The following is a 27,848-nucleotide window of genomic DNA, read 5'->3' as shown; positions in this document are numbered from 1 at the left end:
TGCGGACTTAATCATTTTTATTTGTTTACAGGGCATTTTGCTGACCTGGACTAAAAGATTCAAGGCTAGTGGGGTGGAAGGGATGGATGTCGTCAAATTGTTAAACAAGGCCATCAAGAAGCGAGGAGTAAGTAAAATAGATCGTCTCTTTTTTTTTCCGAAAGGTTTTCTTTGAAAGAAAAAATGTAGACAGATATGCAATTCCCCAATTTAACCCACGCGTACTATTTAGACTTATTTTTAAACAGTACCTCAGTCTACCTTTATATTAGCCTCCTGTAACCCAGTCTTCAGCAGGATTCGTTCTGGGAGAGTAAGGGGCACTGTAAGTCAATCCTGCTTTATTACACATTCTTTCTTCCTCTCTACAAAACAGTACTACAGGTACCATCGGGGGCCATACAACAGCAATGTTGTGGTAAATTGGTGAATTCCAAACATTTTTCAATCACAGTTTGTTCCCCGGTGCCAAAAGATCGAATTGTAGTTGAAACTGACTTATGCCAGAAGACATTTTAAATTAATCCGCATTACAAATTTTTATCATTTGGAAACTTTAAAACCTTTTGTGTATGAAAGTAGATAGAAATGAACAAACTGATAAGTGTATTGACATTGTTAGGCAATGTGTCGGCAATTTCACCCATTTTAGCCAGCTTCTGTTCTTAAAAAACACCATATCAATAATGAAATGTATCACCAACAACTTCCACCAACGGTTTAAAATGATATAAAGTTTTGATGGAAATTTACGCTGATATCTTTAGATATTTTGCTGCTTCTCTCACCAAACCATGGCGTGCGTTCCACTTGGCAAACTGATGTGACGTCACTTGGGGGTCCACAGGTATACGAGCAGCGATCAGAGGTGAGAGAAGCGGCAGTGCAGGTTGAATTACTTTAAGGTGGTCCAAGGGTTTTTTACTCATACAAAAGGCTGATAGAGCTGGTGCAGGTTTGGGCACATTAATGTGTAAGCGCAATATTTGTGGGACAAATTTTTAATGAGCTAATTTTTAATAAAACGGTGATGCACAATTATCCTGTCATTTTTCCTTTTTGGTGAACGGTGCTTATCCTCTGATGGGAGAACACAGTTTATAGAGGAAGGAAAACGGTTCTGAAATCTCCATCTGGTTGGCATAATTAATAAAGCGTGTTTAGCCCAGGGGCCTCATGGTTCTGGTGAGTGCAATAATAGCATCACTGGTGGTGGAGCAGTCTTTTGTATCTATGGTATAGAAATATATATTTATATATATATATATATATATATATATATATATATATATATTTTTTTTTTTTTTTTTCGCTTTTGTCTTTCACAAATATTTACATTGTTGAAAAGCCACATGATATTGATATTGATCAGGTTTGTTGGAGTCACAAAATACACATATGGTAAAAAATAGGGTTTTTGGGACACACAGGTTTTAAGGTGGTCTCTCGTTGGTACTTGGTGTGCGAGCGCTTGCACCAAATGTACTCAGATTCTTCAGGCCCTTTGTTTTCGAGGTTGTGGGCAGGTTGGTTTAATGTTCCACATGTGGTGGTCATGTGGCAAGGTTCGGCGATTCTGGATCAGAGCCCATAACTTCATATACTCTGTGACCATGGTGAATGTTGTCATTGACCCCAGAACAGCTCTACTTAATGAACCTATGGAGAGGATACCCTGACATTCGCAGGCTCTAATCTACTTCATGTTTCTGGCAGCCAAAATTGCAGTTGCCACTCCCGGGAAGAAACCTATGGTTGAGCTGGCGGTAATGAAGCGTAAGCTTACCTGGATAATGATTAATGAAAAATTGGTCAGCACACTTCGTGACACTGCTGTTTGGTTTGAAAGGGTCTGGAATACTTGGATTCAATATCTTCAGACTCCCGAATAGGAGGTACTCTGATGGTGGCCAGGAGTGCGGACAGAGTGGTGATCCCGATTTCTTCTCTCTGCTTTCTCTAGTTTTTTCTTCTTTCTTTCCTTCTACTTTTATTCCTTCTTCATATCTTTCCCCTTCTTCTTGTCCCCCTTTCTTTCTGGCTTTACCTGCCCTTTCCATCTATACCTTGGGGATGGTTTGATTTGGGGGGCCCTCTATCCCTGTTTCTCCTCTTAAAGCGTAACTCCACTGAAAAAATAATATAGTGGGTAAAATTGCAATACAAGTCCTTTTGTAATTGAATGCTATTAACAAATTCCTTACCTTTACAATCTGCAGCCACTGTCATTTTCTATAAATGCAACTTAATATGGCTACATGGAGTTGTTCTGTACACAGAATGTGTACTGACCACTCCCAAAAACATAATTTACTGCTTGTGTGATTGGCTCACCAATTTTCCCAGAAGTCTGCATAAGTTACAAATCAGATTTCAGGCATCCCCTGCAACAAACATGTCTTTTTTGATGAGGTATTTCCAATAGGAACACGTCTAAAGGGATGCAGGCCCAGCAACTTTCCTCATTAGTGCCCTGCAGCTGCCACAGCTGATTGATAATTATGAAACCACTCCCGTTAGGCTTAGTTAGAACAGAGGCACAGACAAACACACATAGATTGCTTCAGAATAACAAAAGGTAGGCGTCTGCAACAAAGGTTGTTATAATCCTTGCAATGTACATAGATCACCCGGGGGAATGTTTTTTTTCTCAACAAAAGTGTAGTTACCCTTTAAACAAAGTGCTTTTCGATTATTGTGTGGTTGGGGAGCAATGTTTTGTGTTTGATGGAATTTGCTATTCTCTCCCAGCCCCAAGAGGCAGGGGTAGAGAGAAGGGGTCTCTCTCTGTGGGACGCTCGATTTTCCTTTCACTGCATAGCCTATAATTTCACTTGCAACTCTTGTTTTCAAGTTTGTAACATTAATACAGATGCCTACTGGTGATCTTGTGACTGTCAGTATGCATTCCCACGGTTTACTATTGTTGTAATCTCCAAGTTAAAACAGTATGCGTCACGGTTTTACACTTTGTTCCCATTTGGTTGATTCAAGCAAGGACGATTGTAGGCCTTATTTATCCATGTTTATGTCTACCTTTCTAACCTTTGTAAAACACTTTCAATAAATACTATTAAAACAGAAAAAAAAAGAAATTTACTGAGGCAGAGCCAGAACTACAGCACCAGTCTGCCTCTGTGCTTACTGTGTGTGTAGAGCTCATAATAGGTCAGTGCTTTATAAAAGGATGGCGTATCAAACTGAACATGAATTTTATTGACCTGACTCCTGTCATTTCTGTTTATACGTCAACTACTTTAGGGGTCATTCTCATCACAACATACGTATAATGTGTGTTATGTGTGTGTTGCAATGCATTTATATTCATTGACTAATTGCACACTAGTGCACATATACAGTGTGTTTTGCAGTGTATCTGCACTTTAGCGCACCACAGTGCACAGATGCAAATTCTCTCATTTTTAAAAATAGGACTGGGCATATTTTTTTGTGCCTTGAGGTACGTTCAAAGTCTATTTAAAATGAGTGAGATGCTTAACACAGTGCGTCTCAGCGCACAAAATCCTACTTTGCATTGTGGTGCAAATGGGCCCTATACTGCATATATCCCAACTATGTACATGACAAAAATCTCATGTTCTTATTCCCCAGGACTATGATGCAGATATTATGGCTGTAGTGAATGACACAGTTGGCACCATGATGACCTGTGCGTTTGATGACCAGAGATGTGAGGTTGGCATAATCATTGGTAAGGAAACAAAACCATTTGTGTAAACAGTGCCGTGAGTGTCACGCACAAAGAACTGATTGTGATATGTCTTCTCAGGTACCGGAACAAACGCCTGTTACATGGAGGAGCTGAGGCACATTGATTTAGTGGAAGGAGATGAGGGCAGGATGTTAATTAACACTGAATGGGGAGCATTTGGAGATGATGGCTCTTTGGAGGACATTAGGACAGAGTTTGATCGAGAGATTGACCGAGGCTCTTTGAATCCAGGAAAACAATTGTAAGCGTTTACCCCTATATAGATCATTTTACATATACACCTATTGCTGAGTGTAAAAATGATTTGTCCAGTTATAATTACTATGACATTTAGACTTTTCTACACAAACAGTAAGCAGAGGATATGGTCTGAGATGAAGCCAATGATGAGGTTGCCATTGTTAACCACCTTCTGGAAAGGTGCCTGCTTGTCTCTGACCTCATTATTTTCTGATTCATTCACCCGGAAAGAGCGTACAACTAAAAAGTCAGAGAAGTCAGAACTCCAGAGCCTGGGTCTGTGCGTCTGAAAGTATTGAAGCCAGGCAGCTAGCACTTTCAAAAGGAGAGCTCTGGAATGACAGCCTAATTATGTTATTGGTCCATGAGTAAGGTTAAACAACTGTTGTCCTGTTTTCGTTCACTTTAGTCATATTCTAGGGAATAATTTCAGGATGATGAATATGTTGTGATACATTAATACCCAAGGTAACCATTTGAGTGACTGTTCAATAAATATTGTTCTACTTCAGTTTCTAAAAACGAAAATGTAAAATGATTTGGTTATTACGGATAATGTAATTGTTCTTTCTTTTTAGAAATGAACCCGCTGGGTCTGAGTTAGGTGCCCAACAGGTATATATTGACGATTCTGCATAGCATTGGGATAGAGCAGTGGTCTCCAATGCAGCCCAGGGGCCAGATGTGGCCCTTCACGTGATCTACTCTGGCCCTTGGGCCATAGTTCCTGCCCCTGACACCGACAACGGGGCATTATTCCTCCCACTGACACCAATGATGGGGCAAAATTCCTCCCACTGATACCAAAGATGGGTCACTATTCCTCCCCCTAATACCAAAATGGGTCACTATTCTTCTCGCTGACACCAACGATGATGGTACACTATTCCACCCTCTAATATCAAAGAGAGGACACTGTTTACTCCCACTGACGCCAGCACATTTTATACTCCCACTGTCCATAGTCCAGCCCCCCTAAAGTTTCAAGGCCACTAAACTGGCCCTTAGTTTAGAGAGTTTGGAGACCCCCGACGGTAGATAGAAAACTAAGAATTTACAGGCATTTGGAAGGTTTCAATTCCACTTTGCACTATAACCAACACTTTATTCCCTTTTATGTATGTGGAAAAGGTTTATCAAGCTTTGGTTAATATTATATTAGAAGACACTATTTGAACTGGGTTCATCCAGTGCTGCTGATACTTAGGATGGCCAAAGAATGCCATCTGCACACTGTAGCATTATCTTTTCAATGAAGCCTCCGGCCTGCATGTGATTACCCCCACTTAAGTTTAAAAACATTAGTGATTGCATACTAATGTCTTATATTTAGCTTTTACAAAAAAAAAAAAAGGCTTTTAAACAGCTGATTATGGGTCAGTAGCATATTCTATGGCCTTTTACACTACTTTTATGCATAAAGCATGTACATCAGAAGCAGAGCATTAAAAAAGTTAGCTTTAGTATGTAACAGATATCCTTATGTTTTCTACAGATGAACTGCTACTGAACAATTTTTATTGTTGATATTAGCTTACTTCTGCACACATTGTGAGGAAAAATCATAGAGATGCAAAGTATATTAGATTAGAAATTGTTAGGACTTGTTTCACTGTCATGATTTTTGCAAATGTTGAGGCATAGGACTGGTTTACAACGTGGGACATGTACATGTATGAATTGTGCCCCATCATTGGTGTCAGTGGGAGGATCTATGCCTTAAGGGCCAGATAAGATCAAGTGATGGGCCGCATCTGGCCCCTGGGCCACAGTTTGGAGACCACTGTTATAGATAAATATAATTATATAAATATAATTATATGAGAATACAAAATTAATTTCTAATTGTCTGCTTCGCTTTTTTAAATAGTCCTGTTTTACAATTTTATGAATCTATGTACAATACAAATATATTGCTTTTACAATAAAAAGAAATCCTTTGTGTCTGGGAGTGTTACCTCAAAAGGCCGACTGATTTCTGTAATTTTAGACTTTGTGGATATGCGGATATGACAGCAGCTTATTGCTACTGTGCTAATTATACTCCTGATAATTCCAGCAGCCATTTAATTACTTTTAAAGCTTCCACGATTGCCTATATATAATTTGGCAGCTGTGACTACCATTATCACAATTATGAGGTTTGATTGTAAGAATAACCAGGGACAATTGGGCATTTTTTAATGTATTCAACTTGGGATTGTAATTGACGTTGTCATTTTTCTTTTCAGATTTGAAAAGATGGTGAGTGGCATGTATATGGGAGAATTAGTCAGACTTATATTGGTAAAAATGGCCAAAGAAGGTCTTCTGTTTGAAGGAAGAATCACTCCAGAACTCTTAACTAGAGGGAAGTTTGAGACTAAGCATGTGTCTGCCATTGAGAAGTAAGTGCACTGTTTTCTATCTACCCATCTACCCATCTACCCATCTACCCATCTACCCATCTACCCATCTATCTATCTATCTATCTATCTATCTATCTATCTATCTATCTATCTATCTACCTATCTATCTCTCTATCTCCCTATCCCTTTTTATTTTAAAGAAAGGAAAATTCTGATATAGAAAGATTTCAAATGTGTGCCACATCCCACATAGAACATGAAAAAGAGAAAACCCCTAGGGTGGGATTTTGAAGGCACTACCAATAGAAAAATATAAATTTACAAATATCATATAAATTTATTGTAGAAAAATACATAGAATATAAAACATGATAATGGATACAAAAAATCAGGCATATACAATATTGAGGATACAGAATCCTATACCCAACGCATTTCGGGGATGAGTGTATTCTCCTTCATCAGGGGTTAACAGGAAAAATAGTATCTAAAAGATTCAAATATAAATGGTTAACAATGAGTTAATATCTCCATTCAATCAGAAATGACCAAAATAAAGACCATAAATTCTTGATTACTTACATCTTGATTAATTGCATAAACATAGAAATATCCACAATTGTTTAAAAAGGGGAAAATGTTGTCACATGAAGTCCTCCACCTGTCCCGCCCATGTTATGACTGCTCGCCCAAAACCTCCATGGGTGAAAGTTTTCCAGCCCAAGATATGATGGTAATAGAAAAGGATCTATATATGTGGACTGAACCCCAGATCAATGAAGACGGGCAATTGTATTCTTAAATGCAGCAAAAAAACTCATGTACTGGGGCCAATGGGACGGAAGAGAGGAACCAACATGCACTGAATTGAGAATGTATCTAAAATAAAAAAGATGTCAATAAAGAAATAATTGTATATCTCTGATGATCAAAAACAAATGACTTAGATTAATCATACCCAGAATGTACAGTCACATCACAGACGGCAGACAGGTTGGGGGGATCGAAAAAATCAGGAGATGCTGTAGATCGGTCCAATCGGACATTCACTGATGTAGTTGAAACTATGTAAATTCCTCCATAAGAAGAAAACAGAAAAATATTTAAATATTTGAGTCAATGGCCATCCCTAAAGGTAAGGTATTTTGATTGCATTTGATAATAGAGCAAGAAAAAAGAGGGTGCTCCATGTTAGTGTGAATGTGTTGTATCAGGTTTCAGCATCTCGAGACATGTCTCCCCAGTCGCCATGTCTGTCTGCCGCGAAACTGGGGTTTAAGTATCTGTGTAAAAATCAGTTGGTGCAGCCCATCTAATGCACATCAATGTGGCCGGAGACTGCCCAGGGCTCCAGATGGGCCAACCGAGTCGCGCCTGCGTCGCTCCTCACCACGACGCATTCGCAACAAACTTCATGCGCACCGCTGAGTGACGCAACACACCCACGTCCCACCGGCATGGTCATATCTCCAGGCTTTTGCAAATTGCATTGTTTGGTGTGATCTATATGCTAAGATGCGACTGGGGCTGCTTTTATGTCGGCAAGACTAATGCCGCGTACACACGTAGCAGACTATCCAGCAGACTTAGTCTGGCGGACTTCCGCCGGACTGTCCACCGGACTTTCCGAATGAGCTACCTGCCCACACACGGTACTTTTGCGGCGGACTAATACGGCGTACTAAGTCCGCCGGACTATCCGCCGTACTTTTGAAATGAACGGACTCGCCCACACACGCAGAGGAAAGTCTGCTCATTTTGAAATCGTCTCCAGGTAACCGGGACCAGTGAAGGAGGCGTCGCTGGCTCCGTCACCTGGTATGGACTTAAAGGGGAATCCCTTCAGGCGTGGGGGCCCCCTCCAGGTCCATATCAGACCCTTATCCGAGCACGCTACCCAGCCGGCCAGAAAAGGGGGTGGGGACGAGCGAGTGCCCCCCCCCTCCTGAGCCGTACCAGGCCACGTGCCCTCAACATGGGGGGGTGCCTTGGGGAAGGAGGGGCAGCCCCCCCTTCCCCAAGGCACCCCCCCATGTTGAGGGCCATGTTAAGGGGGGGCACTCGCTTGTCTCCACCCCTTTCCTGGACGGCCGGGTAGCGTGCTCGGATAAGGGTCTGATATGGACCTAGGGGGGACCCCCACGCCGATTTTTCGGCGTAGGGATTCCCCTTTAAGTCCATACCAGGTGATGGGGCCAGCGACGCCTCCTTACCTGGAGACGCGCTCAAAATGAGCGGACTTTTCTCCGGGTGGGAAAAGTCCGTTCATTTCAAAAGTATGGCGGACTGGCACACACACGCCCGTACTGTCCGTCCGAAATGCGAGTCCGGTGGACAGATTGGACTGCAAAACTACTTTCTTAGTCCACCGGACTTTTGGGTAAAAAAAAGTCCGCCGGAGCCTACACATGGGCGGATTGTCTGGCGGACTTGAGTCCGCCATACTTTTCCACCGGATTGTTTGATCGTGTGTATGAGGCATAAGCTTGAATTCTGGAAACAAGCTTTATATTCTATGTATTTTTCTACAATAAATTTATATGATATTTGTAAATTTCTATTTTTCTTTTGGTTGTGCCATCAAAATCCCACCCTAGGGGTTTTCTCTCTTTCATTTTTTATTTGAAATGTTTTTCCTCAGGGAATGATTAGAATCTTTGTAAAGTTTTTATTATAATCTGGATTGGGGATTTTATTAAGCACATCTATTCATTAAACTGAACATTAAAGTGGTTGTAAGCCCTTTACAACCACTTTATACTACAGGCAAGCCTATAATTAGGCTTACCTGTAGCTACACTGGATATCTCCTAAACCTGCATGGTTTAGGAGATATCCCTGTATTTGCATGTGCTGACATCATCGGCACATGCGCACTTAAGCAAACTGAAGCAAAGTACATGCCATTGCTTCAGTTGTACTGTGCCGTTACCAGCGGCTCCCATGTGCTATGCATACTAGCTCATTATGCCTTTGTCTTGCAGGTTTTTGTTTTTTTTTTTTTTTTTTTTTACAGGGTTTACAACCACTTTGAAGTGAACGTTCTCTACCTCTTTAGTAAATCAGCCCTATAACCTGCAAATACCAACATGTAGTTTTCCTGCCACCATTTTTCACATGATTTTAGTACTGCTCTCTTTCAGCAACTAAAGTTATTTTACATGGTATAAAAGAGCTGCAGGTTGAGGGGAAGCTTCCTCATAGCATAGTAAAAATGCACACAGAAGAATATAATGATTTAAGGCTAAGTTCACCTTTTAACAAATAAAATAAATGCACGTACTTTTGCATGTTAAAAAACAAAAACAGCAGATCATGGGTGCAATGTCAGATACCTGCAAACACTGAATACAGCTTCTATCTGGAAGTTGTAGAATGTGTCAATGAACTATGTGAATGCTCACCAGTGCCCTCACCATTCATTTAGAACTACAAATGGTGTGCCACAATGCGAGACAGGACTTGTAGTTCATTCATTCATGTAGCCCTGTAAATGAATGATGTGGCTCTGATGGCCCTGCTGTTTTTAAATTGTAACAGCGGGTTTGGGGAGAAGATCCCCTGCCAACTGTCACAGGGTGGGGGGGATCAGGAGGAAGGGAACTTAGAAACATGTTACTAAAGGTGATCCTATCTTTTAGCAAAGTACTTTATTGCATTTTTCTTTCTATGTAAAAAGTTGAAAAAAGTTCCCAGAATTATTTAAAATTTACAGTGCTTTCTATGTTCAAAGATGCTACAGTATTTTGTTGTATATTCAGTAAATCACATATATCCAGCACAACAGAAATACAAAGAATATGCCAAAATGCAAAAGAGAATTATGATTACGGTATATCAAATTTCAGGATTTAAATCAGGATTTATGGTTTGGTAACTAACACTGCTGCATAAACACAATCCTGTCTTTTTGTTTTCAGGAGTAAAGAAGGATTAAGCAAAGCCAAAGATATACTGACAAGGTTAGGGGTGGAACCTTCCCATGAAGACTGTATTGCCGTACAACATGTGTGTACAATCGTCTCCTTCCGTTCTGCCAACCTGATAGCGTCTACACTGGGTGGCATCTTAGCTCGTCTCCGGGACAATAAAGGAGTTCCAAGGTTGAGAACCACAGTAGGCATTGATGGGTCACTTTACAAGATGCATCCACAGTAAGTGCTATGGTTATGTTTGTAGTGTCAATGTCACCTACTGATGTACCCATTTTGTTTTCAAAACAAAGTTATCTCTTAACCTGTTTCTACCAGCAACACACATATATATGCAGAGTCATGGAGGTAGGCCTTCTTCTATGGCTGTGCATATATGCTCTTCTGTGTTTGTGCTGGAGGCACACTTCATTGCTGGTGGGACTAAGCAGGTGATGTCAGCATGTAGCGCCGTGACATCCCATGCACGCTGGAACTGTTCTGGAGATGCTGTCTGGTAAACAGAGAGAGACGTGTTTTTTTTTTATCCTGGTGAATACACACGCTGTTTACTATAGTGCTGTGTCCAATCTATACTGCTGCTCACACAAGTGCTTCTGGCTAGTAACTCCCAGCAAATAACTTCCTTGCATATACTTACAGAAGAAGGCCCTAATTTGAGTTCTTTCAAGTTGCCGACTTTAACTGAAGCTCTGACAAAAGGTGGGAAGGGTGTTTTTTTCTGTCCCTTGAAACATGTTGGATGGGTTTTAGTGCAAACCAATGAATCAGTTTGGACTTATCTTTCATCTCATCTGGTGCACTTTCTATTGGTACATGTTTTTTTTCTGGTAAACTGCTAAGTACCCACTGTCTGTTACCTAACCTTTTTTCTTACTACCTATAGTACCTTAAGAAAGTATTCATACCCCTTGAAATTTTCCAAATTTTGTCATGTTACAACCAAAAATGTAAATGTATTTTATTGGGTTTTTATGTGGTAGACCAACACAAAGTGGCACATAATTGTAAAGTGGAAGGAAAATGATAAATGGTTTCCAATTTTTTTTACAAATGCATATTTAACCACTTGCCGACCGCCTCACGCCGATGTACGTCATCAGAATGGCACGGGCAGGCATAAGCACATATATGTACGTCCTTTGCCTCCCGCGGGTCGGGGGCCCGATCGGGCCCCCGCCCGGTGCCTGCGGCGGTCGGTTTTCGTTCGGGAGCGATCCCGGACGAGGGGACGGCCATTCATTCATGGCCACCCCCTCGCGATCGCTCCCGACGAATGGAAATCCCCGGTGACATCACTTCCTCTCCTGTAATGTAAACACAGGAGAGGAAGTGATGTATTCTCTCCTCCGTGTCGGTATTTTTCGTTCCGACACGGAGGAGAGCGGATCAGTGAGTTGCACCAACACATCCCACACACAGTAGAACATGCCAGGCACACTCACACCCCCCCTTTACCCCCCGATCACCCCCCCAATTACCCCTGCCCCCCAGTCACAGTGACACCAATGTCATTTTTTTTTTTTTTTTTTTTTTTTTTGCATTGGTGTCATTTGTGACTGTAATAACTGTTAGGGCAGTTAGGGTTAGCCCCCTTTAGTTCTAATGTACCCCCCTAACCCCCCCAATAAAGGTTTAACCCCATGATCACCCCCCGTCGCCAGTGTCACTAAGGCTGGGTTCACATTGCAGCGGTTTATGAGAACGAATGTGATTCGCACCGCACTGCAGTGCAAATCACATCCGATCTCTGTGCGATTCGAGTTCAGCCATTCGCCGCACCCGCCGCACCCGCCACACCCGCCGCACCCGCCGCAAATTCGCACGGGACCCTTTTTTTGGCCCGCAGCAGAATCGGATCGCATGGGTGTTCACACCATGCGATCCGAGTTTGCAGATCGCACTGCGATATGCGAACTGATCTGGGGGTGTCAGTAACATTTCACTGACACTCCCAGCAGTTCGCATAGGGCAGTGTGAACTGCCGCCGGGAGGCATGCGATGCGGGAACCCGCCGCGGATTCGCGGCGTTTCCGCATCGCTCCAGTGTGAACCCAGCCTAATAAGCGATCATTTTTCTGATCGCCGTATTAGTGTCACAGGTGACGCTAGTTAGGCAGGTAGGTATTTAGGTTCGCCGCAGCTTTTTATAGCGCTAGGGACCCCCATATACTACCGCATAAAGCCCCCTGATTGCCCCCTAGTTAACCCTTTCACCAGTGATCACCATATAACTGTTACAGGTGACGCTGGTTGGTTAGTTATTTTTTTATAGTTTCAGGGCACCCGCCATTTATTACCTAATAAAGGTTTAACCCCCTGATCACCCGGCAGGTGTCATTTGTGACTAATAACTGTTAGGGCAGTTAGGGTTAGCCCCCTTTAGTTCTAAGGTACCCCCCTAACCCCCCCAATAAAGGTTTAACCCCGTGATCACCCCCCGTCGCCAGTGTCACTAAGGCTGGGTTCACATTGCAGCGGTTTATGAGAACGGATGTGATTCGCACCGCACTGCAGTGCAAATCACATCCGATCTCTGTGCGATTCGAGTTCAGCTATACAGATAGTATGGCTGAATTCGTGTCGCACCCGCCGCAAACTCGCACGGGACCCTTTTTTTGGTCCGCAGCAGAATCGGATCGCATGGGTGTTCACACCATGCGATCCAAGTTTGCAGATCGCACTGCGATATGCGAACTGATCTGGGGGTGTCATTAACATTTCACTGACACTCCCAGCAGTTCGCATAGGGCAGTGTGAACTGCCGCCGGGAGGCATGCGATGCGGGAACCCGCCGCGCATTCGTGGCGTTCCCGCATCGCTCCAGTGTGAACCCAGCCTAATAAGCGATCGTTTTTCTGATCGCTGTATTAGTGTCACAGGTGACGCTAGTTAGGCAGGTAGGTATTTAGGTTCGCCGCAGCTTTTTATAGCGCCAGGGACCCCCATATACTACCGAATAAAGCCCCCTGATTGCCCCCTAGTTAACCCTTTCACCAGTGATCACCATATAACTGTTACAGGTGACGCTGGTTGGTTAGTTATTTTTTTATAGTTTCAGGGCACCCGCCATTTATTACCTAGTCTCACTAGTGTACCCCTAAATTTAGGGGTGTCTACTTTCTAAAATGGGGTCATTTGGGGGGGGGGGGTTTGTGCCATCTTGGCATTTTATGGCCTTCAAAACTGTAACGCCCTTAGAAAGCCTGAAGGCGGTGCTTGGTTTTTGGGGCCCCGTACGCGGCTAGGCTCCCAAAAAGTCCCACATATGTGGTATCCCCGTACTCAGGAGAAGCAGCAGAATTTATTTTGGGGTGTCATTTCACATATGCCCATGGCATGCGTGAGCAATATATCATTTAGTGACAACTTTGTGAAAAAAAAAAAAAGTTTGTAATTTTCCCGCAACTTGTGGCAAAATATAAAATATTCCATGGACTCAACATGCCTCTCAGCAAATAGCTTGGGGTGTCTACTTTCTAAAATGGGGTCATTTGTGGGGGTTTTGTGCCATCTTGGCATTTTATGGCCTTCAAAACTGTAATAGGTAGTGAGAAGTGAACTCAAAAAATTACGCCCTTAGAAAGCCTGAAGGCGGTGCTTGGTTTTCGGGGCCCCGTACGCGGCTAGGCTCCCAAAAAGTCCCACATATGTGGTATCCCCGTACTCAGGAGAAGCAGCAGAATTTATTTTGGGGTGTCATTTCACATATGCCCATGGCATGCATGAGCAATATATCATTTAGTGACAACTTTGTGAAAAAAAAAAAAAAAAAAAAAAAGTTTGTAATTTTCCCGCAACTTGTGGCAAAATATAAAATATTCCATGGACTCAACATGCCTCTCAGCAAATAGCTTGGGGTGTCTACTTTCTAAAATGGGGTCATTTGTGGGGGTTTTGTGCCATCTTGGCATTTTATGGCCTTCAAAACTGTAATAGGTAGTGAGGCGTGAAATCAAAAATTGACGCCCTTAGAAAGCCTGAAGGCGGTGCTTGGTTTTTGGGGCCCTGTACGCGGCTAGGCTCCCAAAAAGTCCCACATATGTGGTATCCCCGTACTCAGGAGAAGCAGCAGAATTTATTTTGGGGTGTCATTTCACATACGCCCATAGCATGTGTGAGCAATATATCATTTAGTGACAACTTTGTGTAAAAAAAAAAAAAAAATTTTTTTTTTGTCATTATTCAATCGCTTGAGGCAAAAAAATAAAATATTCAATGGGCTCAACATGCCTCTTATCAATTTCCTTAGGGGGTCTACTTTCCAAAATGGGGTCATTTGGGGGGGTTTTGTACTGCCCTGTCATTTTAGCACCTCAAGAAATGAGATAGGCAGTCGTAAACTAAAAGCTGCGTAAATTCCAGAAAACGTACCTTAGTTTGTAGATGTGACAACTTTTGCGCAAACCAATAAATATACAATTATTGACTTTTTTTTTACCAAAGACATGTGGCTGAATACATTTTGGCCTAAATGTATGACTAAAATTGAGTTTATTGGATTTTTCTAATAACAAAAAGTAGAAAATATCATTTTTTTTCAAAATTTGCGGTCTTTTTACGTTTATATCGCAAAAAATAAAAATCGCAGAGGCAATCAAATACCATCAAAAGAAAGCTCTATTTGTGGGAAGAAAAGGACGCAAATTTTGTTTGGGTACAACATTGCATGACCGCGCAATTACCAGTTAAAGCAGCGCAGTGCCAAAGTGTAAAAAGACCTCTGGTCATTTACCAGCAAAATGGTCCGGTCTGAAAGTGGTTAAAAAGTGAGGTGTGCATTTGTATTCAGCCCCCCTGACTCAATACTTTGTAGTGCCACGTTTCACTGCAATTACAGCCGTCTTTTTGGGGATGTTTCTACCAGCATTACACATCTAGAGTGACATTCTGCCCATTCTTCTTTGCACAATAGCTCAAGCTGTGTCAGATTGGATGGAGAGCGCCTGTGAACAGTAATTTTCAAGACTTGCCACAGATTCTCAATTGGATTTAGGTCTGGACTTTGAGCCATTCTAACACATGAATACAGGCATACCCCACTTTTAAGTACACAATGGGGTTTATTTACTAAAGCTGGAAAGTGCAAAATCAGGTTCACCTCCGCATAGAAACCAATGAGCTTCCAGGTTTTATTACCAAAGCTTAATTGAATAAGCTGGGGTTAGAAGCTCATTGGTTTCTATGCAGATGTGAGCCTGATTTTGAACTTTCCAGCTAAATAAACCCCATTGTGTACTTAAAAGTGGGGTATGCCTGTATGCTTATTATATGCTTATATCTAAACCATTACATTGTAGCACTGGCTGTATGTTGTCCTGCTGGAAGGTGAACCTCTGCCCCAGTCTCAAGTCTTTTGCAGACTGTAACCGATTTTCTTCTAAGATTGCCCTGTATTTGGCTCCATCCATCTTCCCATCAAAATCAAATCTGACCAGCTTCCCTGTCCCTGCTAAAGAAAAGCATCCCCACAAATGATTTTGCCACCACCATGTTTTACAAGGGGATGGAGTGTTCAGGGTGATGTGCAGTGTTAGTTTTACACCACACATAGCATTTTGATTTTTGGCCAAAAAGTTAAATTTTGGTCTCATCTGACCAGAGCTCCTTCTTCCACTGTGTCCCCCATATGGCTTCTGGCAAACTGCAAACGGGACTTCTTATGGCTTTCTTCTTGCCACTCTTCCATAAAGACCAGATTTGTGAAGTTCACAAATAATAGTTGTCCTGTGGACAGATTCTCCTACCTGAGCTGTGGATCTCTGCAGCTCCTCCAGAGTTACCATGGGCCTCTTGGCTGCTTCTCTGATTAATGCTCTCCTTGCCCAGCCTGCCAGTTTAGGCGGATGGCCATGTCTTGGTAGGTTTGCAGTTGTGCCATACTCTTTTCATTTTCAGGTGATGGATTGGCCAGTGCTCCGTGAGATGTTCAAGCTTGGGATATATTTTTATAACTTAACCCAGCTTTAAACTTCTCCACAACTTTATCTCTGACCTGTCTGGTGTGTTCCTTGGCCTTTGTTATGCTATTTGTTCGCTAAAGTTCTCTAACAAACCTCTGAGGGCTTCACAAAACAACTGTATTTATACTGAGATTAATTCACACACTGGTGGACCCTATTTACTAACTGGGTGACTTCTAAAGGCAATTGGTTCCACTGGATGTTAGTTAGGGGTATCAGAGTAAAGGGGGCTGAATACAAATGCACGCCACACTTTTCAGATATTTATTTGTAAAAAATATAAGTAATATATATTATTACTTTCACTGTTTCACAGTCTGAGTCTGATTATATTTACCAGATTCAACCTCCAATAGTATATACAGTATATCTCTTCTGTCTGTTATTCTCAGAGTGGTTTAGAGATTTTGCTCCCTAGACATATAGTTGGTTATTTATATTTACCACTGCATAGAGATTTTCAAGAATAAATTGCCTTTTTAAAATTTTTTTTTTTTAGACTTTACATATTAACAAAATTGTACACCACACAAGGTTATTATCCGATTAATCCAAACAATAATCAGCCAACAAATCGATTATGGAAATAATCGTTTGTTGCAGCCCTAGTGAGCAGATCTTTTGGATGTTGTTAGCTCTTTGTGTATATAATAAAATGTTAATGCACTATTAGATTTTCTCTTTGCATGCCTTCTCTGCTATGGAGGAGATATGCAGAGGCGAGAGGCGTATTTATTCACAGTATCTGCGTTCTTCAGTATAAAATTGAAATGCTGTATTACGTTGTATTTCCTATAGAAACCACACATCAGATTAATCCACTGTATTTATAAATGACACTCCAATTTGACATCCATTTTCTTCTAACAATAAAGATACTTTCTCGGTTTCTACATACTAGTGATAGAGCTCTGCCTCTAATCCCTTCCTCAGGACCAGCAAATATATAAAAGTGAAAGATTAAACCTGCCCATACATGGATCAAAATCTGTCCGGCTCAGCAGGGACTCATTTTGATCCATGTATAGGCTAGCTGGTTGTACAGAAGTCAGTCTATCAATCCACTTGTGTACAGCCAGCCTGTAGGGTTTTTCCCGAATGGTCAGTGCTGGCTATAGCCGTCAACACTGATCATCGTATTCTGATGGCGGGGGATGGTTCCTCGCTGTCATCCACCTCAAATGTGTCAATGGGGGAATTGCCTCATTTTTTTTTTCATTCAGCCCACTGGTTGAATGAAAAAAAAAAGGAGTCTAAGAGCCCCTGGAATTTAGTTGCATACAGTTGGCCTCTGCTTACACTCTAGGACCCGAAGGCCAAGGCCTTGCATGAGCTCAATGTTTTAGGAACTCTGTATGGAAGTCTGAAATGGGCTACAGCAGACATTTTGTTTTGCTGGCAGGAAAATCTAGGGAAAGGGAGGCCATTTCAAGAACCTTGGTGTCTTGGATAGTAAAATTGATGTATAGGGTATACAGGGCAGTTAATCGGGATTCCCCTTCTATGGCAAGGGCACATTCTATGAGGGCTATTGCGGCATCTTGAGTTCCCATGGATAAGATATGTAGAGTGACAAGTTGCTCATTGAATCACTCTTTCCTAAAACATTATATAACTGATCCTGGCGCATTGACCACAGTGGAGTTTAGAAGAAAGGCAATTAAAATCTATCATTTTTCATTTATTCCACACTGTCAATTAGTTATGTATTACTAGTATGCTGCCATGTAGGCACAAGGAAAATTGAAAATTGTAAATTATAAAACATTACTTTTCTTTTCCTAGTACCTATCCTTGGCAGCATATGTAACCGCCTCAGTCTGAATCTTTATAGCAGAATGGCATACTTATTCACTGGTCCTGAGGGAGGGGTTACAAACAGAACTGCCATTGATAGGCACCAATGATGAAAAATTATGGGAAGAATTTGATAGTTTTCATTTTTTTACCCTCAGTTTATATATAAATTAGCCCAATTTCTCTTGGACCCATATGCTTTTGGTATCAAGCATGCCTAAAAAGGTAACTGCATTACTCATAGCAGCCAACTGGATTCATCCCCTTATTTATTTTTTATTTTTTATATTCTTTAATGTTTCATATGTTCTCTTTAGGTATTCCCGACGTCTGCATAAAACAGTGAGACGCTTGGTCCCTGACTGTGATGTGCGTTTTTTGCTGTCAGAAAGTGGCAGTGGTAAGGGTGCTGCTATGGTGACGGCAGTGGCTTATCGGCTGGCTGAGCAGAGGCGACAGATTGATGAGACGCTTGAGGAATTCAATCTAACTAAAGAGCAATTGCAGGAGGTGAAGAAGAGGATGCGAATCGAGATAGAATGTGGATTGAAGAAAAAAACTCACGAAACTGCTAAAGTGAAAATGCTGCCAACATTTGTTCGCAGCACACCAGATGGCACAGGTACTTGTTAATATTTAAATGCCTAAGAAACTTAAAGCAAGGGAAATACAGAGAAGGCTCTCAAAGCTCTGTCAAACCTGAAGAGCAACATCCACCATTAATGGAAGTTTTTTCATAAACAGGTAGCTGTGTGCGCAGTTGTGATGTTTGACACAGGCAAACGATTCCAGTGCAGTACATTACAGTTACCCATTGCTTTCTCTGGTGCCCTCTTGTGGTGTCATTCCATAACTATTTGTAGAGTGTCTGAGCAATGATATAGTTCAGCATACAGAAACAACACATTTATAATTGTAAGATTACATTTTAGTTGAACTTATTCAATGGGAAGCTTCATTTAGCAAAAGATAGGAACTCTTAACTACTTTCTATAAGTAAGTATATGTGCTATTTAAGGAGTTGCTAATCATAAATGTCATCATTTTGTTTATTTTTTGTTTTAGAAAATGGTGATTTTCTGGCCCTGGACCTTGGAGGAACAAACTTTAGAGTATTACTTGTAAAGATAAGAAGTGGTAAAAGAAGAACTGTGGAAATGCATAATAAAATTTATGCCATTCCTGTAGATGTCATGCAAGGCACTGGAGAGGAGGTATGTCACATATATTATTTATAAATCATTTTTCTTCTGGTTTAAGCTTATACTTGTCACATTACTTGGCATCCCACCCTACAATTTACCTTTTTAAATACTTTATAAATTGGTTGTGATTTCTTTTACATATGTGGAATAAATGACAATCATGGGAAGAGCGAAAGCAGTATACCAGAGGCAGCCATCTTGGAGCTGGCAGTTCTCTGCTTTTATAAACATATGTTATATTATTTCCACTCATACAAAGATGCACAGTCTGCTGTTTTGGCAGTGTCTCAGTATGGAAAAATATGTAATTGAAACTGTTTCAATGAGCTTACAAATCTTTAATAATGTTACCTTTGTTTTCCAGCTCTTCGATCACATTGTTCACTGCATCTCAGATTTCCTTGACTACATGGGGATAAAAGGAGCCCGGCTTCCCTTGGGATTCACCTTCTCCTTCCCCTGCAAGCAGACCAGCTTAGATGCTGTAAGTCCACTAGGATGATGTGGAGGTATCTACCTCTGAAATTATGTGTTATGCTTTTACTATTTCACTGTACTATTATGAATTAAAATACACCATACAAATAGTGGAAAAAATGGGTGATTCCTGTTGCGCACAACCTCACTAGAAGAACTAAGTAAAAAATATATATATAGAAAGCTGCACACATATATAAGTGTTCTCTACACTCAAAATATAAATAGAAAGGGGGTGTTTTATGTGGCGCTAACTAAAATAACACTCAATGTGTACTAACCAAAACCATAAATATATAAATAAAAAAAATCAATAATAAATTTATACAGTGTAAAAAATGTGCAAAAAAGTAGCAAAAAATGTGTAAAGCAATAAAGTGCATGAAATATCAATATGACATAATCACAATAATATAGTGCATCAAAAATACGATCAACAAGTCCATGCAATGGTGCAAAAAGTGCAAGTCGTACAAACGTATTTATACCAAAAACAATCTTAAAAAACTCCAGTAGATATAAGTCAATCCATTGCAAGGTGCAAAAATATGTAAACAGTCCATTTAAAAAAACATGTGCACTCCGTCCAGTAAATGATAATAAACATGCAGATGTGAGCAATAAGTGCAATATACACCATTCCTTCAACCTTCAGTGCTTTAGGTGCACCCACTGTTTCCCCCAGCCTCTCACCTTGTATTTGTGAATGGCTACATTTAAATGTAAGTGGATATTTTTTATTAATAAACTGGATTAAACTGTACTACTCATTGTAAGCCCCCTTTCTCTTATATATACTAACCGGTGTGTGGATATTGGACAAATTACTGATGACCCGAAGGTTTTATTTATAAGAGGTGGAAGATTGTTTACTAAACCACCCCTCAAGCGTGATCCGGTCCTTAGGGACCTTTACTAGAGGTGAGAGGCTGGGGGAAACAGTGGGTGCACCTAAAGCACTGAAGGTTGAAGGAATGGTGTATATTGCACTTATTGCTCACATCCGCATGTTTATCATCATTTACTGGACGGAGTGCACATGTTTTTTTGAGTGGACTGTTTACATATTTTTGCACCTTGCACTGGATTGACTTATATCTACTGGAGTTTTTGAAGATTGTTTTTGGTATAAATACGTTTGTACGACTTGCACTTTTTGCACCATTACATGGACTTGTTGATCGTATTTTTGATGCACTATATTATTGTGATTATGCCATATTGATATTTCATGCACTTTATTGCTGTGCACATTTTTTGCTACTTTTTTGCACATTTTTTAGGCCCCTTTCACACATGCGGACGATATGTCCGTATTTTATCCATCCGTTTGCGGATGAAATACGGGCATACATTCATCCCTATGGGATAGCGGGTGTCTGCGGATGAACATCCGCAGACACCCGATTTCGTCCGCCTCCACTACTGTCCGATTCTGCAGACGGAGGAAAATCCTATTTTTCTATCTGTCTGCAGAGCGGATCGGATGAACACCTACAGACGGTCCGTGCGCATCCGATCCCCATAGAGGAGAGCGGAGAGCTGACAGGGCGGTCCCCGCACAGTGTGCGGAGACCGCCCTGTCTGCAGCCGGCTCAGCGGGGACAACGGAGCGATCCCCGCTGAGCGAGCGGATCATCACGGGGCGGATCATTACTGATCCACCCCGTGTGAAAGGGGCCTTACACTGTATACATTTATTATTGATTTTTTTTATTTATATATTTATGGTTTTGATTAGTACACATTGAGTGTTATTTTAGTTAGCGCCACATAAAACACCCCCTTTCTATTTATACAAATAGTGGAGCTGCTATTGCTTACTTAGTTTTCAAGATAAAAGCTCCAGAGCTGTTATTTGTACTCTTCCTTCACTACTCATTGACTCATTATCTAAGAAAACCAAAAGAAGTATGACAATGTTAAGGTAGCATAATATCTTCATGTTTAGAAATGGGGGTTGGGAGTTACATGATATTTCACAATGTAGTAACTGCACAGTAATGTTACTCTAGAAAAGTAAGACCAGATAGGCAACATTTTATATATATGATGGAGAGTTGGAACTAATGAAGCTATGCAAAACACCCTTCTGTTGTAGTGCATTGCTTTAATGTATGTAATGACATGTGTTAACATCCACTACAGTAAGTTGCCCTCTAATTTAAATGAGTTGTCAAAGCACCAAAATGGACATGTAACGTTTTTAGCAGTGAACCACAACACATTGTAGTGCATTACCATGTGTTGTGGTGTGCTGCTACGCATGTGCCTTCCCTTGAAAATGAATGGTACTGTAGGGAAAGATGCATGGGCACTCAACCTGTGGCCCACAGGCCACATGTGGCCCTCGAAGCCTTCTGATGTGGCCCTTACAGGAAAGCACATGCCCATGGTCAGCAACCCATTGATCACGATCTGGGGTTGCCAACCTGCCATCCCACAGCATCAGAGTGCATCAAGCCTGCGTCAGCAGCAGAGGAAGCAGGTGGCCATGGAGGGAGCAATGCTTCCTCTGTAGCGTCAGGTGCTGTCCCAGGCAGAGTGATACCAAGTTCACTTAGCCTCTAATCCTATGTAGAAGCCTGGAGAATGATGCCACCAGCAGCTGGAAGAGGAAAAGAAGGTCAGTGTATTAAACAACGCATACAGTATGCTTTTGCAATAGGCTTATTAGCACCTATTAAAAGGGTTAACAACTATCGGGCTACTTTTACACTGATCCACGGGTGCAGTGCAGTGCACCTGCAGGATTCCTGTGGGCTAGTTTTACTGAGCCATAGACTTCTATTATATTCTGCGAGTTTGATGCACTTTCAGAAAGTGCACCACACTCACAAGATATAATAAATGTCTATAACAAAGCTTAGCCAACCCACAGGAAAGCGCATCAGTGTGAAAGCAGCTTTATAGGGGGCTCAGGACAGTAAGGGCTTGTTTACATTTGCGGTTTGGGGGGGTGGTAAAACCCCCATAGTTGAGATGTATTTTTTCCACACTCTCCAACCACTGGTGTAGCATCAGGGGTCAAAATGGGGACATCGCCCCATTCTCCAGGGGACCTGTGTGGCCTCCCAGTCACCATCTGTTTTAGGCTGGGTTCACACTGAAGCGATTCGGGAACGCCGCGAATCCGCGGCGGGTTCCCGCATCGCATACCTCCCGCCGGCAGTTTACACTGCCCTATGCGGACTGCTGGAAGTGTCAGTGAAACCTTAATGACACCCCCAGATCAGTTTGCATATCGCAGTGCGATCTGCAAACTCGGACAGGAATCGGATCGCATGGTGTGAACACCCATGCGATCCGATTCTGCTGCGGACCAAAAAAAGGGTCCCGTGCGAGCTTGCGGCGGGTGCGATGCAAATTCAGCCATACTATCTGTATGGCTGAACTCGCATCGCACAGAGATCAGATGTGATTTGCACTGCAGTGCGGTGCGAATCACATCCGGTTCTCGTAGCCGCTCCAGTGTGAACCCAGCCTTACACTTGGACAAGAGGTGCAGCCGGGTTGGCATATACAGGAACCGATCCTCTCCAAACCGGCTTCTCCTCCTGCTGCCATTTAGTGGCTGCAGGAGGAAAATGCTCATTATTCTATTTAAAATTAAATATGTGAAATTCAGAACCATTTTATTTAATTGTGTCCCGCTACTGGTTATCAAATCACCTAAATTGCCCTCGCTCTTCAAAAGGTTGAGCACCCCTGCACTAACCCATGCATGGTGCGTTACATGCATTGTGGTAACACGTAATGCATATATGTGAAGCACAGACAGGTAATAATGCCCTCCATTTTGTCTGTAATCTTCTGCACATAAGTGTTCAGGCTGGAAAAGAGAGGGTCAGCACTATTTGCAAGTCAGGGTTTGCTTCATTGCAAGATATTGTGAATCTAACAAATAGAGCTGGTTGATTGGAGGAGAGAGCAAATAGATGACCCTGTCATTGAGCTGCTTCTTCATCACTATCCAATCACAGCCTTGAGCAAGGTGTATTCATTTGTCTTCAGTAAAGAGAAAATGGTCAAGTCTTGGTTAGGGTGCCTATTAGGGAGGTCTGGACTAAAAAAAAAAGACAGAATGACAGAATTAAGGTTCGATTCACATGTGTCTCCAGAATCGCATTATTTCCAACTTTAAGTCGCACCAATTTGAACGGTTGCCATTGAAAAGAATGGGGTGAGACTTGACATGCAATTTTGATGTCCAAAGTCGCATGACAAATCGCATTAGTGTGAATGGAGCCTACATTTTTTTCTGCTCCATTAGACATATTTCAGCTGTCTAGCTTGGTTACATTTACGTAAAGTTTGCTTACAATTATGCCTTTATATCAATGTTCACCAACACCATTTACAGAGGAATTTTGTGTTGTGCTGCTAGGATTGCAGGGCTTTACTGTTCAATAATTTAAATGATTGGAGCAAATGTACAGTTTCCAATTTTCCAGAGCGAACGACAAATTGCTTATTTTCAGTGGCAATAAACTAACTGACAGTTCCGTTTGACACCTCTCCTTTTCTCTTTATTTTATAAAATACGCTCCATCTGCCCTTAACCTGAATTTATTAATGTCTTGGCATTTGATTCATAACTCCACAGGGTATCCTGCTAACCTGGACCAAAGGCTTCAAGGCAACTGACTGTGTGGGCGAAGATGTGGTGAGCTTACTAAGAGAAGGGATCAAGAGGAGAGAGGTATGTGGGACTATATCTCATTTGTCACATCAATACAGCCAGAGCACAAGTAATAACAGCCTGATTCTTTGCAGTGCTTTGTGCACTTTACTGTAATTACAGCATAAATGCACTTAATGATGAGCCATTTACTAACAATTATAAATGTAGCAAAGTTATGTGACTTCTTGAGTGTTTTTATTTAGAAGAATTAGCAAGTTATGTATAGAATGAGGCAAAGTATTTCACTAATTGTAAAGCCCAACTCCAGCCCAAATCTTTTTTTTTTCTTTTTGAGAAACAAAAATAACCCACGTAGGGGTCAAACCTTGGCAGACTGCTGGCACCACCTCACAGCCATCAACAACAAAAATATAGTAAAACATTACAACTCAAGTGTGTGTGTGCTTGGCTCACCCTCGCACTAAATTGTAGAACAAACACAAAAAACATCTCCAGTAGGCCGGTCAGGCCTTGTCCACCTCCCCACTAGACCAAGATATAGCAGGCATGAAAAATTATCCCTTAATGAGAAACATCCGACATGTGTACCATAGAGTCGTCATTAAGCCATTTATCCCAGACTTTAAGTTTCTTTGGACACCCTCTGTTATAGTAAGTGTCCTTATAGAAGGGTATGGCAGAGCTCATCCAGGCTGAGACTGTTGGAGGAGTGGACTTTTTCCATGCAAGAGTTATTGCCTTCCTGGTGTAGTATAGGAGAAGTCCCAGCAAAGTTGCTCCGCCACCATAGGTGCCAACTTCTCCACCAAATTCAGCAGGCAGACCCATAGAGAAGGGGGAAAGTCCCATCTGGAGACCTTTTGTATAGCCCAAATATGTTTTATTTTAAAACAAAGTAGGTAAGGGTTTTTTGTTTTTGCTCTCTGTGTTTCCATAGGGGAGATTTACCCTCACATCCTGTCCAGGTGACAAGGTGTCACCAGGGCAGGGAGTGATGAGATATCACCCAGATGTGGGGACAGGAACAGCTAAAAAAAATAAAAAAATAAAGCACAGTTATTTAGTAGAGTGTGAAAGGGTTACGACATCTGTTTTTTTTTGTTTTTTTTGTGTCTTCATAATCTGGTGAAACCTGTTCACCCTTTATTGTAGACTGCAATAAAAACCTGACAGTTCTGACTCTACTAAAAACAGAAAAGTTTTGTCCGGAGTTAGAGTTTAAAATCATACTACTTTTAAGCATCTATGAGATATACAGTAAGAGTGAGTGTGTATGCTTATACTTAGATCTGAGTTCCTGAAAGAGGCTTGTCAGCATTTTCAGTGTTTCCACATTGCAACACACTAGCAGTACTTGCCTTGCAATGGCGCATCTATCACAGAATTCATAGCTGCCTTTAATAGCCTCAGTTATAACTATGGTTCAGTTGCCAACTAATCTTTATTTCCTACTGTTGTCAGTCCTTACAATAATGGCATATAATAAATAAATATATATATATATATATATATATATATATATATACTGTGTATATACTCAAGTATAGGCGGGTCCGAATATAAGCCAAGGTACCTAATTTTACCACAAAAAACTGGGATAACGTATTGACTCGAGTATAAGCCTAGGGTGGGAAATGCAGCAGCTACTAGGTAAACAATGCCCATCTGCAGCCTCACTGTGCCCATCTGCAGCCTCACTGTGCCCACCTGTATCATCAGTGCCCATCTGCAGCCTCACTGTGCCCATCTGCAGCCTCATTGTGCCCGTCCGCAGCCTCACTGTGCCCATTTGCAGCTTCACTGTGCCAATCTGAAGCTGTACCTGTGATAACTAAAACAGCGGGTGTCTCCCGCTGTGTCATGCAGTCTGTTCAGCGGGCGTCAATTGTAACAAAGCCCCGTCTCCTTCTCATTCATGATAGATGGAGCACTGATACAATGCTGTAGATGCAGATGGGCACCCACACTCGAGTATAAGCCGAGGGGGGGTGGAGGTTTCAGCCTAAGAAATGTGCTGAAAAACTCGGCTTATACTTGAGTATATTCGGTAATGCCATATACAGTATACTAAAGTACTGTAAATATATTTAATGCAATATTTACTAAAGTACAGTTTAAAAAACCCAGCTGTGTATATACCTGTACATAATGGGCGGTTGAGTCCGGAGAAGCAGTGAACTTCAGGGGCAATTGCTGCAATGCGTGTTCTTTTATCATGGTCATATGATAACAATAAAATTGAAGACTGAATTTCCAGTGGTACTGGCTCTTCCATGTATATTTATGGCTTTTGGACATCCTGAGCCAGAGCACTTGGACTAGCTGTGCCACCGTCCATCTCATTATTTTGGCTTCTCTGGTTGGAGCGGATTGATTTTGTGTTACATGAATTGCTGCAGGTCACATGGGCATTGTACAGAAATCACCTCTAAAGCTGCCAGTTTTAATGTACAGTGTAAACTGCAGATGCGTGTTGGCTTCATTAAAAAATGATTAATTGAACTGTAATCCTCCCTTTAAGGAATTTGACCTGGATGTAGTTGCCATAGTAAATGATACAGTTGGAACAATGATGACTTGTGCTTATGAAGATCCTAATTGTGAAATCGGTCTTATTGTGGGTAAGTTTGCAAAAAATAAAATAAACGTATGTATTTTATAGCGCATAAAATAGTAAAGTATTAGGTCCAATTGAACATATCAGCACCCCATTCCTATATGTATAGAATTTAAAAGATTTTTGGGGAAATAATCCCCTAAAACACATGCAAGATAAAATAAAACAAGCTCAGCCAGCCTGAAGTGCCATCCTACCCCCTTCAAACAGTCACAGTAATAACCCAATGCGTTTCACACTTGTAGCCTCCTCGGGGGTTTAAAAGGGTGTTGTTGAGCAGGGCTAAGACACTTTCCCGAAAAGGATATATAGTCCAAGCTGGTGGAAGCCTTGCAGAACCTGGTCAGAAAATGGTATGTGGCAAAAGATCACAAGAGATAGAGCCTACACAAAAGGCCATGGAAGCCTTTTAGCTTCAAAAGATGCACTTCTATAAACCAAGGATATCCAGTCATTACAAGTAGCCTTGAATTACAAATGACCTTTTCACTTCAAATGTGGAAAGTACGACACCCCAGCCGATACCAGGTGGCTGTAAGGAAAGGTGATGGGCTATTCATCATCTTCCCTCCTTATCTATGTATCATACATTTATTATACATTTACTATATCTGTGACTGTTTGAAGGGGGAGGATGACATGTCAGGGTGCCTGTGCTGGTTACATTTTATCTTGCATGTATTTTAGGGGATTATTTCCCCAGAAATATTTTAACAATGAATTGTAATAAAACTTTTGTTTTTATTAATATGACTTTCTAAGTTGCTTTCTGTGGGAGTGTTTTAGCACCATTTATAATCCCATTCATCCTTCATTTTATCAAATTCTATAATGCATTAAATTACTCTCCTCCTTGCTATAGTTTTTAGTAATCATAATGGGAAATCAGTT

General features: G+C 41.4%; 1 protein-coding gene across 1 annotated transcript in view; it reads left to right on the top strand.

The window, feature by feature from the left end:
• LOC143930210 (hexokinase-1) overlaps positions 1–27,848 on the top strand; it is a 108,152-nt gene that overhangs the window by 66,191 nt on the left and 14,113 nt on the right. The window contains exons 5-14 of the mRNA XM_077454278.1: positions 32–127; positions 3,613–3,712; positions 3,791–3,974; positions 6,205–6,360; positions 10,242–10,475; positions 18,331–18,635; positions 19,079–19,227; positions 19,583–19,702; positions 24,302–24,397; positions 26,862–26,961. Coding sequence (XP_077310404.1) covers positions 32–127; positions 3,613–3,712; positions 3,791–3,974; positions 6,205–6,360; positions 10,242–10,475; positions 18,331–18,635; positions 19,079–19,227; positions 19,583–19,702; positions 24,302–24,397; positions 26,862–26,961 — 1,540 coding nt within the window. The remainder of the gene's footprint in view (positions 1–31; positions 128–3,612; positions 3,713–3,790; positions 3,975–6,204; positions 6,361–10,241; positions 10,476–18,330; positions 18,636–19,078; positions 19,228–19,582; positions 19,703–24,301; positions 24,398–26,861; positions 26,962–27,848) is intronic.

The sequence above is a fragment of the Lithobates pipiens genome, unplaced genomic scaffold (genome assembly GCF_037356315.1).
Source record: "Lithobates pipiens isolate NorthernLeopardFrog02 unplaced genomic scaffold, aLitPip1_a1.2 Scaffold_25, whole genome shotgun sequence".
Lineage (NCBI taxonomy): Eukaryota > Metazoa > Chordata > Amphibia > Anura > Ranidae > Lithobates > Lithobates pipiens.
This window is presented reverse-complemented; position numbering and strand designations above follow the sequence as displayed.